The sequence below is a fragment of the Lupinus angustifolius genome, chromosome LG11 (genome assembly GCF_001865875.1).
Source record: "Lupinus angustifolius cultivar Tanjil chromosome LG11, LupAngTanjil_v1.0, whole genome shotgun sequence".
Taxonomy (NCBI): Eukaryota; Viridiplantae; Streptophyta; class Magnoliopsida; order Fabales; family Fabaceae; genus Lupinus; species Lupinus angustifolius.
In genome coordinates this window covers 8,659,717-8,672,579 of record NC_032019.1, presented here as the reverse complement: position 1 = coordinate 8,672,579, position 12,863 = coordinate 8,659,717, and the positions used below count along the sequence as shown (strand labels likewise).

The 12,863-nt window shown below is 34.7% G+C and overlaps 2 protein-coding genes across 3 annotated transcripts; one reads left to right on the top strand and one right to left on the bottom strand.

The window, feature by feature from the left end:
- LOC109359000 (uncharacterized protein At1g27050) lies at positions 446-4,213 on the top strand. The gene is made up of 2 exons (XM_019603486.1): positions 446-849; positions 3,748-4,213. The coding sequence occupies exons 1-2, from the start codon at positions 514-516 to the stop codon at positions 3,988-3,990; spliced, it is 579 nt and encodes a 192-aa protein (XP_019459031.1). The 5' UTR covers positions 446-513; the 3' UTR covers positions 3,991-4,213.
- On the bottom strand, positions 5,539-11,054 carry LOC109361173. Of its 2 annotated transcripts, none has more exons than XM_019606524.1 (8): positions 10,411-11,054; positions 10,037-10,199; positions 9,509-9,704; positions 9,175-9,416; positions 7,205-7,350; positions 6,967-7,114; positions 6,059-6,127; positions 5,539-5,958 (listed from the first exon to the last, which is right to left on the bottom strand). In XM_019606524.1, the coding sequence occupies exons 1-8, from the start codon at positions 10,941-10,943 to the stop codon at positions 5,860-5,862; spliced, it is 1,596 nt and encodes a 531-aa protein (XP_019462069.1). In that variant the 5' UTR covers positions 10,944-11,054; the 3' UTR covers positions 5,539-5,859. The 2 variants fall into 2 exon arrangements, with proteins under 2 accessions (XP_019462069.1, XP_019462070.1); XM_019606525.1 differs by having other exon boundaries at positions 9,175-9,362.

The window sequence follows — 12,863 nt, the reverse complement described above, 5'->3', positions numbered from 1 at the left end:
ATTAACCCCTAATTTTATAATTAAATTACGGCTTATCTTAAACTTGCTCGAATAAAGAATATAATCTATTCAGACTTTAATCAATTCAATTAATTGGATTTATTTTTTTAAATATTAAAATGATATTACTTATTGAGGTAGTTTTTTCTTGTCGTTTATAGTAGTAGACTAGTAGTCATGTTAATTAGTATTATAAAGACATTAATTAATCAAAATATAGAAAAGATGTATATATATACTATATATATAAAGCCAAAATTTGAAATAACTTCCCCATGGTGTAATTTTTATTTCCTATATTGCCCTTAATATTATTTAATTTTTACAAAAAAATCTATATAATCCTAAATAACTACCACCAATAGATTAATTAACCTTATATCATGCCATGAAGTATTTGGAAGTAGTTGAGTTTTAAGTCATTCAGTACTCTCAATTTGCAAAGTGCAAACACTTGTGTAGTTGTGTTTATTCTTGTTTCTGCACACGTTATCTCTAAACTATTCCCACGTCATGAGTCGCAAAAGAGACAAACCCTACTTTTCCCGCCACGCCCCATACACCGCCTACAAGCGCCGTCGCCCTCCGCCGGAACCACCTCTCGAGGTGGAGGAGGACAAACCGACGATGAGGCCAGCACCGCCATCCGCACTGGTTGTTATGGGCCTTCCTCAAGACTGCTCCGTCCTCGACCTCAAGTCACGCTTCGAGATCTACGGCCCCATTGGACGCATCCGCATCGACCGTGACGCCGTCGGATACATCACTTACCGGAACAAGGAATCCGCCGATGCCGCCATCGCTGCCAGCGTCGACCCTTCCTTCGGGATCACCGTTGACTCCAAAAAGGTGCACTTTGTTATTTCGTTTTCTTAACCTAGGTTTTTGAAACTTGCATTTTGAATTAAGCAATCTTGATAAAATTTCAGCTTAGTTTTTTGGAATTTAGTGAACGTTTGAAACGTAGGAGTTGAAGATAACAGTGATGAAGCTTGAAAATGAATGCAATTGATAAATCTTCTTAGCGTTATTAACATTTTGGAGACAGTTTGTGATGTGAACTTCTTAGGTCTACCTTCGTTTTAGGATCGTTTTTAGCTTGAAACTATGAGTTTTGTAAATGGTAATTCGGTTTTGTAATTGATTGGGATTTTAGGCTAATGTTTGGTTGGTTTTGAGTGTAATTGGTCACGGTTAGGATTGGTGTTTAGGGGAGGGTGTATGGTAAGTAGGGCCACAGTTTGGGTATGTTTGATGGGGTTAAAGGCTACGGTTGAATATAGTGTTTAAGGTTTGATATTGGCTTAAATTTTTATGAAAGATGATGATGGAATGTATGAAAGATGAACACCGTTTGGAAAATGGAAAAGGAATGATGATGAAACGCCACAAGCAAAGGATGCTTGATAAGCTAATGAAGTCTGCCACAAGCAAGGATGTTTGATAAGAACAAGGTATTTGCCGCAAGGACAATTCCTTGATAAGAATGTAGATGCCACACTGAGAGGGTGAATGAGTCTTAGAACGCCACAAGAACTAGGGTTCTTGATAAGTCCAATTGATGGTCAAAGCCAAAATAAGAGTAGGAGAAAATTTTCAACTAAACACTTAGATTTTTATCTCAAATTCAACTTGTTTATTCAACTTTCTAATTCAAGTTCAAATAGGGAAGGAATTCGGTCATGCCTTATTCCCACATGAAAGCAAAATAAATTACAAATGATTTAAAATGATGAATGAATTCGGTCATGCAATAATTTGAAATGATGAATGAATCTTCTTGCCTTCACACGTCCAAATTCATAGTTTGTAGGCCGATTTTTTCCTTTGGCATCATCAAGGAAAGCATTCATTGCCATAATGTGTTCCCATGTGTGTTGCTCCCATTTAGGAATAATGTTAAAGCTGAAAATTATCTTCCTTGTTTGGAGTGCACGTCCAAATCAGATTGGATTGTTGAGGACTTGATTTAGAACAAATATGGAAAGAAATTAACATCACCCACCTTGGTCTTCATGCCTCTTTTGTTTAGTAAATAATTTCCATGGTATGATGAGTCATTGATTGTTGCCATGTATAGAACCACACGTGTTCTCCATAATAGGTAAGGCTTTGAAATTAGATGACAACAATCAATGGCTCATCGTACCATAGAAATTGTTTCCTAAACAAAAGAGGCGTCAAGACCAAGGTGGGTGATGTTAATTTCTTTCCATATTTGTTCCAAATCAAGTCCTCAACAATCTGATTTGGACGTGTACTCCAAATAAGGAAGATAATTTATAGCTTTAACACTATTCTTAAATGGGAACACATTATGGCAATGAATGCTTTCTTAGATGATGTCAAAAGAAAAATTCAGCCTACAAACTATGAATTTAGACGTGTGAAAGCAAGAAGATTCACCCATCATTTCAAATTATTGCATTAAATACTAAAGAGCACATGTAGAATTGAATTAGTAAAGTTTTCATTTGTAATTTAATTTCCTTTCACGTGGGAATAAGGCATGGCCGAATTCCTTCTCTATTTGTACTTGAATTAGAGATTTGAATAAACAAGTTGAATTTTGTTTGGATTAATTCCTCTTTAGGTGAGCTTTGCTCCTAACTTCGAACTTATCAAGGAACCTTCGTTGTGACGTTCATAGGCTTATCACAATTGGTGTGGCGCCTTACCCTTAGTTCTTATAAAAAATCCTTACTTGTGGCAACATCATTGGCTTATCAAACAACTCTCTTGTTTGTGGCGCCATCACCTTTAGATCGTTTCCATTTCTTTTATCCAACACTTATGATTTTCGCTGCCTTAAACAAACCAAGTTTGTCTCGGCCATCGCTGCCAGCATCGACCCTTCCTTCGGGATCACTGTTGACTCCAAAAATGTGTTTTTTTTTTCGTTTTCTTAACCTAGGTTTTTTGAAACTTGCATTTTGAATCAAGCGATCTTGATAGAAGTTCAGCTTAGTTTTTTGGAATTTTCTGAACGTCTGAAACCTAAGAGTTGAAGATAACAGTGATGAAGCTTGAAATTGAATGCAATTTACAAATCTTCTTAGCATTATTAACATTTTGGAGACAGTTTGAAAATTGGAATTTAAGATAACAACGATAAATCATGAAACTGAACACAATTGTCAAAATTTCGGACTAATTGTTTATAGTCTGATGAAAGAGTGAAGCTTTGAAGTGTAACACAACAGGCATAAAGTCTGAAATGAATACTATTGACAAATTCTCAGCTTAAAGGTGTTGATAAAGTTAGAAAGTTGAAGGAAAATAGCATCCTTCTTAGTAGGGTTTTAAATTATGATTCGCTATTCTAGTTGTGGCCAAAATATTGTTGTTTCTGTAGTAGTCTTGACAACTACATCATGAGTCATGACCACCATTGGGGATACATTTTCGTGCAATTGTCCTGCTGTCCACAAATATGTTAAAAAAATTACAATAATAGTGATTGTATTTTAACACCATGACTCTTGGTCTATATGGATTAAGAAAATGTGTTTGGTTTTGTTTACGCTAAGTCGCTAACAGTTACAAATATATCACATTATTTTCTTTTTGCCTACCTTTTAAAGATGTGTAATTGTGTATAGGAAACAGTGGTTAGGAAGTGAAAACAGAAAAGTTTTCTTAAAAATGCTCCCTTAGTTTTTTGTATGATATTGGGTAAGGAGTTCATTGCGTTGTTCTAGTGCTTTCTGAGGGGAATATGAAAGAGATTATTGGTGTATGTAACAGGTTCAGGTGTTATGGGCAACTGATCCTCTAGCCATGTGGAGGGAAGGAGTTGGTAATAACAAGGATAAAGGGTCTATGTCAAAGCTTGTGCGTGCTGAGATACCATTGAGGAAGCATGGAAGAGGTAATAGACTCGCATCAGCGATAGGGAATACCAAAACTACCGAGGATAGCTCAGGTAGCTCAGTTCTACAACTGCCTTTCGGTGGCAGAGAAATTGTTGCTTATGATGATATCCTGTAACTTTGAAAATCAGCATTGTTATAGGGTTAACTTAATTTGTATTAATGCTTTTAATTTAGGATTTAGATATTTGTAGCTTTTGTGTTTTTCTTAAGTATGTTCAGGATGAAAGAGCTCAATTAATGATCAAAGTAACTTGTGGAAGCTATGTTGTAATATTTAGTTTGCAATTGTGATGTTAATGTCTACACCATTTATATAATGTGGTAAATATTTGGTTTTACCTTGTGTTATGTGTCATTTCATTCATTGGATTTGAAGATGCAAGATCCTCCTTCGTTGCTCACAGCCTCACAAATTTGGATCTGGATTTTCTGCTGCATCCCTCTGCAAGGGTAAGATACTAAGATTGATTGTTTTAATGTAAGATTAGTCAGCAGCATAATTTGGTTTAGGTACAAGCTGATATTATGGTTGGAGAACACTTTTTGCAGTTTTTCTTGTAATCAATGGCCACAAGTAAATGATTCAATATATGTGAATTAAAGTTTTTCATGTTCGGATAATTTTGCATTCGGCAATACTGAGGAAAATTCCAATGGTTCAATTAAGGCAAGAAGTATATCGATTACTTTTGTTGCTGCAGTCAATTGTAAAATTATACTTTTTCATTCTATGTTTGTTTAATTTCTTCTAAATAAAGCCAAACATAGGTGACTTGGTCTAGTTTTTCCTTTCCTAAATCGCCATTATCTACTGTTATGGTGGATTAAAAGGTTAAATGATTGTTGTTATCCACTTAATCTTTCATCATACCAATAACCGTTCCTAAAATTATGAAAGAGATCAGTTCAACTACAAACCTTTATTGCATGTGATGACCAAACAAGGCCTTAATAAGTTCAATACATTTTCATTAATTAAACTCGGAGCATGATGGGTAACGAAATGTAGGATTTGTAGCATGATGCTCCAGCAAATTGTAAAGTTGAAACTAAGAGGGGGAGAGGGTGACAGCATAGTGTTTAACTTGTAGAAAATCCGACACTATCAATTGTATAAACTTTAACCCTTTTGCCAACTGTGTTGATCTTGAATGGTGAGGTTGTTTGTTACTTGAGCGAGGCCTCTCATTGAGTATTGGGATTGTAAGAAAAATGATGGAAAAGTTTAATCTCTTTAAATGATTCTTTCTGTGAATTTAGATTAATCAGAATTCACAGTTATTTCAGAGATGTAAGGTATTTCACTGAAAATAAAACTATAATACTATATAGGTAGAAGTTAGGCTTAGGTAAGCTTTGCTTAAACGTTTGTTTGTTTCCTAACACAAGGCTTCAGTTTATGCTAAGTATGACTTGAAAGCTTATTTGTAGACATACTTTAATAATAAAAAAATTGTTTTTGCACCTAGATTTCTATTGATGAGCATCTCAAGAGTAATCCCTTTCGATGTATAGAAATCACCAAAGTGGCTTTACTTCTACCATTAATAAAGCCTTTTCCATAGACATGACAGGAATCAAACCTAGGCATTATGTAAAATTATGCTTAATTAAACTATTTCTCATATTTTACAATCAATCAGAGAACATTAGAAGGCAACCATTGAAGCATGCAAATCTGTGATTATGTACGCGAATTACCAACATTTAATTGCACCATATTTGATAAAGCGTGACACTGCTGACACAATTACACCAACATTTTACAAATGATTAAATAGAAATAGCTTGTAGTCATTCAAGGTATCTAAATCTAGAAGTGCTACTCTGAAGTAAAAAAATCAATGAACTAGTCACTGTTTATTTTGTACGTGAGTGAAATAATGGAAAGGAACAGTTTTTGGGACTAACCTAATGCATGTCATCCTCTTCTGTCTTCTACAATTTTTACAGATACTATCTCATGCTTACCCTCTCTGTTACATCAATCATGAACGACAAGAAGATTATTCACATGGCCATTATTGTCAACGATAGGGAGCAACGGATCAATTTTCCATTCACCATCAACAATGAACTTGATCTGCAACCGAAAAACAAATCATTAAAATGCCTGCTACATAAAACTTTTTGGACATTATATCATGGGGATTAAGAAAACCATTAGTTGATAAAATACAAACCTCATATTTTCCAGGATACAGCTGCAAACACACAGAAAATATGCCAGTACTTGACTTATCCATCTTTCTCTGCAATGTAATAGTATTTGTTCAATATAACATATATGTGTGCAATGTGCTAAGCATTCAAAGCATCACGAGGATCTGTACACAATACTATTTTATTATGCCAAAGTAAGCATTAGATCATTCCACAAATCAAAGACAGATGAATTGATTTTGACACTCTACAGAATACATTAACAAGACGGAAGCAGTCTAATCTTATCAACTACCTAAAATAGATCTTTGTAAAAAAGAACGGCCTAGTGCACGAGGCTTCCACTTAGTGGGGTTTGGAGAGGATAGGAGTATGCTGCCTTACTCTCAAAGCGGAGAGACTATTTCTAGGTACAATAGATCTATGAATCCTAGACAATAACACCAGCAGACTATTTGTTGGGTGAAAAATAGTGGTTTATCTGAAGAGTAGTTTTATAAATGAATGATGAACCCCTAGCCTATAGTGTGTGCATACATTCTAAGTGGTCTATCCTTAAGAAGGATGTGCGCACTACCTTAACCTGAGTTTCAGCATGCATTTGTGACAGGCATACATATATAAACATTTAGGGGGGAGGGGGATTTCACATGATACTATATAACCAAAGTCAAAATTCAAAGAACACATGATGTGATTTAGTATTTATTGTTTTAAATAAGGCAGGTGTGAAGTAGTTCCTAGAAAAATCATTGCAAAGTGAAAAGGACCAGATTCACCATATATATTTTCTCTGAGAGAACCGTGAACCCCATCTGGAGAAGGGCGGCATTGTGATAGTTTAGTGCATCAATTTACACATATCATGTATTGCATAATACATAAACCGATTAGAACCTAATAAAAAGTTCTCAGAAAGAGGTCAGACCTGGGTGGACCAACCATCAAATGATCCTACTAAAAGCACTTCGGAAGCAGTATTAGGCCAAATCACAGAAGTAGTCTTCAGAAGTTGCAAAGCTCTGTGGGCATCATTAATCCTCTTCTGCTTCTCCTCCACTATTTTTTGCGCATCCCTGGGAGAAAGGAATGTAGTATTGTCAAGATTTAGGTAATCAATATATATATGTATATGTGATATTAATTGAATGGACTCCGAGGGATACATTATTGCCAATGTCATCTTTCCTTCTAATACTGCCAACTTAGCACGTATTGTACGCAGTCTGTCCTGAGCATTTATGATCTCATTTTCCTGGAATTCCCAAGCATCGGAAAGCTCTGAAAGATCACCGGAAGAGCTCTTTTGGTCCTGTTAAAGAATATACAAAAGGCAAGTCTGGACTAGGTTAAGATCCTGAGAAGCGGCCTCCATATTAATGTCAATGATAAAATTAAAAACATAATTCTATTAAAAAGTGGGCCCCGTTTCTAGCTTCTTTGGCTTTGCAGTAAACAAAACTTCATATGTGGTAGCTATACCTGTTAAATCTCATGAAAATGCCCAATGTTTTAAAAAAGCATGTCAAATAGGAGAGTTTAGGTAAACTCTGGAGCCTAAAAATATTAAAATCGTATACTCGTGACATTTTAAAAATACTCTTTAAAAACCATATCCTAAATAGCATATTCATAATTAGTATAGAAATTTTGAACATTATAAAAAGTAAATGATAGAAATAACGTAATAACATAATTCAATTATTGATCTCCTCTTCACACACAAACTGTTATATTATACCATGTGTAGATTCAGATTGAGAGTTTACCTATTTTGTTAGTTTACTTAAACTTGTACAAGTTTGACAAAAGATTGTGTTTGAGTTAACTCATTTTTGTGCCCTAAGGTAACAAATTTGTAATAGTTTAAGAGTTAAACTCGGGAGTTTTACAACTACGGTTTTAAGCACGCCAAGAACAAAGCTCTTCTCAATGTATCAACCCGAGAGCCTATGAAGCTCTCCACTAGCATCAGTGAATGAAAATGCACAGCATATGTGTTCACGTTAAGCCTTGAGAGAAAAAGAAATATACCAAACAAACTGAAATGTTCCCAAATTGGATAAAGAAGCAAAGATTAAGATTCTTTCATCATCAATATTGGATAGACTAATGATCTGGAACATGTTTAACTGGTAATCAACAACCAAGCCTTTATCTTACTAGGTGGGGTCGACTACATGAATCTAATGACGTCATAATACTCTATCATAAATCATGTTAATCGACAAAGCATATATGTAAGTCTTTCTTAATCATTTTACCTATGGCTTTTCCTGGTTTCCCTCTTCCTCTAGAAATTGGATTAGCCTCCATTTGATCTACTCTCCTTACAGGGGCTTCTACAGGTTTACTCCACACACGTTCAAACCACCTAATACGCGATTCTACTATCTTTTCTACAATAGGAGATACTCCAATTTTTTCCATAATACATTCATTTCTAATTTTATCTTATCTAGTGTGATATTCACATGTTTAACAGGTAATCACAGAGTAAATTCACATGGTGTGGTATATATCATTTGACATATGATATTACAAGAGAAAATTGGGTTTGCTTTCATTGGTGATTCAGTTTTGGCTTTCCCAGCCCAAAACAAGTGGGAGAAAAGCTCCCTCCAAAATAGATGTGACAGAAAATTCTATTCTTCTATGCATAAAAATTGTGCATATAAATTAACTAGAGTAATTGCACAAGTGGTTAAAAATGGTAGGGCTAGACTATGACTCTTCTGCACCCTCCCAAATAGAGGTACCAACAAATTTCTATCTAATTTTCCGTTAATTTGTAAATTAAGATCACTCCCTCCACTCCCGCCATGCACCAACATGGAAAAATTACATATAATAATTAAAACAGACTCTCTTACCTCGATAAGACAATAAGGTTGATTGCCTTGTGACCTAGAGGCCATGGGCTCAAATCCTGGAAACATCCTTTTCGTTTGTAAGGGTAAGGATGCATACATCTACCCTCTCCAGACCCCACCTGGTGGAAGTCTCGTGCATTGGGCCGCCCTTTTTACTCTCTTAGGCAGACAACAAGTAAATATTCTGCTATTTCTTTCTTTTTTAGGAGAGGGGAAACTTACAGGCAAGTCCCTTTATTAGCTCATTACATTATTGTACTCACCGTCTGCTTTATAACTTCATTGGAGCTAGATCTCAACGAATACAGTACAGAGGACAGCTCTGATTCCAGATGCAGGATACGGGATTTTATGTCATTGTGACTTGCATTTCTATCAAGAGAACCTAATCTTGTTTCTCCGATTGTAGGTTCATCAGAAAATTCTCTTATTTTGAGGAGATCCAGCTGTCCTGAAACATCGCTAACACCTCCTTTCTTAGCTTCATTGGGAGCAATTTCAGCATCTGTACATTATGATTACAAAGATATCAGCCATTCAGCTTACCCCAATAACAATACTAAGAAAGACACAATCTGAAAATGTAAAATAGATTACCTTCAAAATCTGCATTTTTAAAACCAGTCCTCTGAACAATCCAAGTTCTCCAACCCTCTGGCTTAGTTGAGTTTCTTAAATCATCACTACCTAATTCAGATCTATGCTGGTCTAGTTTGATCTGGCAATCACTATAGTGATTACTTGTTGGGCTCAATGTGGATAGTCTGCTACTATTTTCAACGACAGCATCTACCTTTACAAATTACAACATACGAGATGCTAAAATTAATATTTTAAAATTTAATATTGCATAAAGGGCACCAGAAGTAATATTTCATTTTAAAAAAATTGATTCTCACAATTTCATAGTATAACTGCTCATTGATATGTTCATTGAACAGTGAAACTACAGCTTAATTACACTAGAAGATGTAGAAATATATTATAGAAGAAAAACAAATTAAAGTTATTCCGAGATTCAAATGATCCAGAACTCCAACATCAATTTTTGTGTGCATCTGATGTAAAAAATTATTGAAATTAAGGCACAACCAAGAGTATTTGAAAAGGATAATGATTACTAACTGCAGCCATTGTGGTTCTATGATCCCATTGATCTTTATGTACATGATTTTCAGAAGACATACTATCTTCTTTCTCTCTGAACTCAAGTCCGAAAGAACTATTTCTCTCGTTCTCCAGCCGATTCAATATACCCTCAATGCCCGACTGCCCAGCTTCTATTTCCCTGTTAAACAGAAGATAACATTTAGAACAAACATAACATTAGAAAGTTGAACATTTTAGTTTCATCAACAAGGATGGAACCAAAAGGAATAAAATAGAATACCATTCTACCCGTGCACCGAACCATACCAAGTGTTGAAGTGTTAAACATGCATAACAGTATTGAAAAACAAAACATGTGAACAAATGCATCATCATAATGAGATTCTCACACTGATCTATCTTGTTGAGAAGAGTTATCCGAAGACGAAAACAAAGACTTATCCCCAAAAGCCAAAGTTCCACTATTACCATCAATCTCATTGCCTAACCCATCTTCAAAAACCTTAATTTCACGATACCCTTCATTCAAATCCTCAATTTCATGAGACACATCTTCATTCAAATCCCACCCAAGCGTGAACCACCCTCCTTCTTTCACAATGGCTTCAACCAAATCAACTCTCCCAGCTGCAACAAGTTCATCCCTTGTGGGAAACACATTTGGATTCTTCGAATTCTGCATGAACACGAGAATCTCCTCTTCAAGGAACGAGGAATCACACTCCTCCCTGATGTTCTTCTTCTTCTTCCTTCTCTTGCACAGAACCTTGAGGCTATTCCGCTTCCTGGGCGAAGAACCGAGGGACAGAGAGGTGAACCGGTGAACCGGGATTCTAAACCTGGTGGTAGAGATGAATGCGGAGAAAAAGAGGGAATGGGTCAAATGGAACATGGAAGAGGAGGGTGTGGTATGAGTGTGCATGGTTCAGGCATTTCGTCGAACAGTTGCTGGACGAGAATGAAAAGCAATGAACGATGTTTTATTTTACCCTGAAAAGCACATCACTCCGATATACATTGGATTATACATCTGATTAGGCTAGTTCCACGTTTTCTATCAAATATGTTTTATATTAGAAGGTATATTCTTCAACCTTTTGATTAAGAAACACTCCCTTTGAGTTTTGTCGACTGTTGTTCATATGAATCAAACTATCAAATTTAAGAATATAATGATACCTTATATTATTATATATGTCTTATTTGTTTCTATCTACTATATAAAAGTTAATTGACTTAACTACACATTATAGAATTTAGACATGTGTTATTTATAGAATTATATTTTTAAATTGTAACATCTCTTTTGTTTATCACCTTTTTTCAATTTTAGAAAACTAAAGTGGAAGGTAACTCCAAACTTTCAGACGTAGGAAACTAGGAATGTTGTCGACAAGAAAATATTGCTCCCTTAAGTTGTCGACAAGAAAATATTGCTCTCTTAAGTTGTGGACAAGAAAATAAGAAACAATAATTTATGAGAAAGAGAGTGAAAAAAGAAAAAAAAGAGATATAGTTGATTTTTATGTTGTTTGATTGTATAGGAAAATAAGAAAAAGAAATGTCTCTTTCTTATCTTATTTTTTCATCACATGAGAGGAGAAATAAATCATTTTTTGGATTATTAACTCATGTGAGTTTGAGTTTGAGTTTGAGTTTGAGGTTGAGGTCTTAATTTTTGGATTTAGAGTTTGGTAAGTACAAACTCAATTTAATCCGCCCAATTATCATTTCTAATTTCTTTTTCAACTTCTCTTTTCATATTATCTTTTACTTCTACCAAATAAAGCTATAGAGAGAAGTTAGTATATTACCATATGTGGCTTCGGTTTCTTATGGCATAGAGAATTGAGCGTGATTGTGGACATTTTGAAAACTCAATCTTTCTTCTTTGTTGTGACTTGATTTTCGGTTTGAAAATCGACTTTGTGACTTAGGGAGAGGCAAACTCAATTTCTACCACTCCCAATTGATTTGGAGTCGCCACTATGTTTTTTGCGATTAAAACGTAGAAAACTCTCTAGTAAGCCCAATTAGGATAATTTGGTCTTTAAACAAAGATTATAAGCTCGGAAGTCGATTATAGATCGAAAGTTATTAACACCTTGTCTTCCCATATTAAAACGGTACCCTCACTAATAACATGAACTTTTATTCACTTACTTATTTATTTAAAATTTAATTACTAAAACAAAATATTTTATTTTTTATATTTGTGTCTAACAAGAGTTTATCTTGCTCCTACCTATTCCTGAGTGCAATAGGGAAATCAAAACTATGTAATTCTGGTTCAAAAATTGGTTGGTTGAAATATAATTTGAATTTTATCGTCTTTAAGATAGGCGAAACAACAAAATCTAATGTTCGCAACGCACCAAATCTTAAATAGATTTTTTTGAAATAATAACATTTTACTTTTTGAAATATAATTAAACTTGGTCGTTTACGAGATAGATGAAGTAGTGGAAACTAATGTTCACACCGCATCAAATCTCAAATAATTTTTTTGAAGTAGTAAAAATTTAATTGTTTGCAAGATAGATGAATCAGCAAAAACTAATGTACACACCACATCTAATCTCAAAGAGATTTTTTGAAATATTTAAATTTTAATTGCTTGCGAGATAGATGAAGTAGCAAAGCTAATGTCTGCATCACATCTAATGTCAAACATATTTTTTTGAAATATTTAAACTTTAATTGCTTGTGAGATAGATGAAGTAGCAAAGCTAACGTCCGCATCGCATATAATCTCAAATAGGTTTTTTGAAATAGTTGAAATTTTAATTATTTGTGAGATAGATGAAACCACAAAGCTAACGTTCACACCGCATCTAATCTC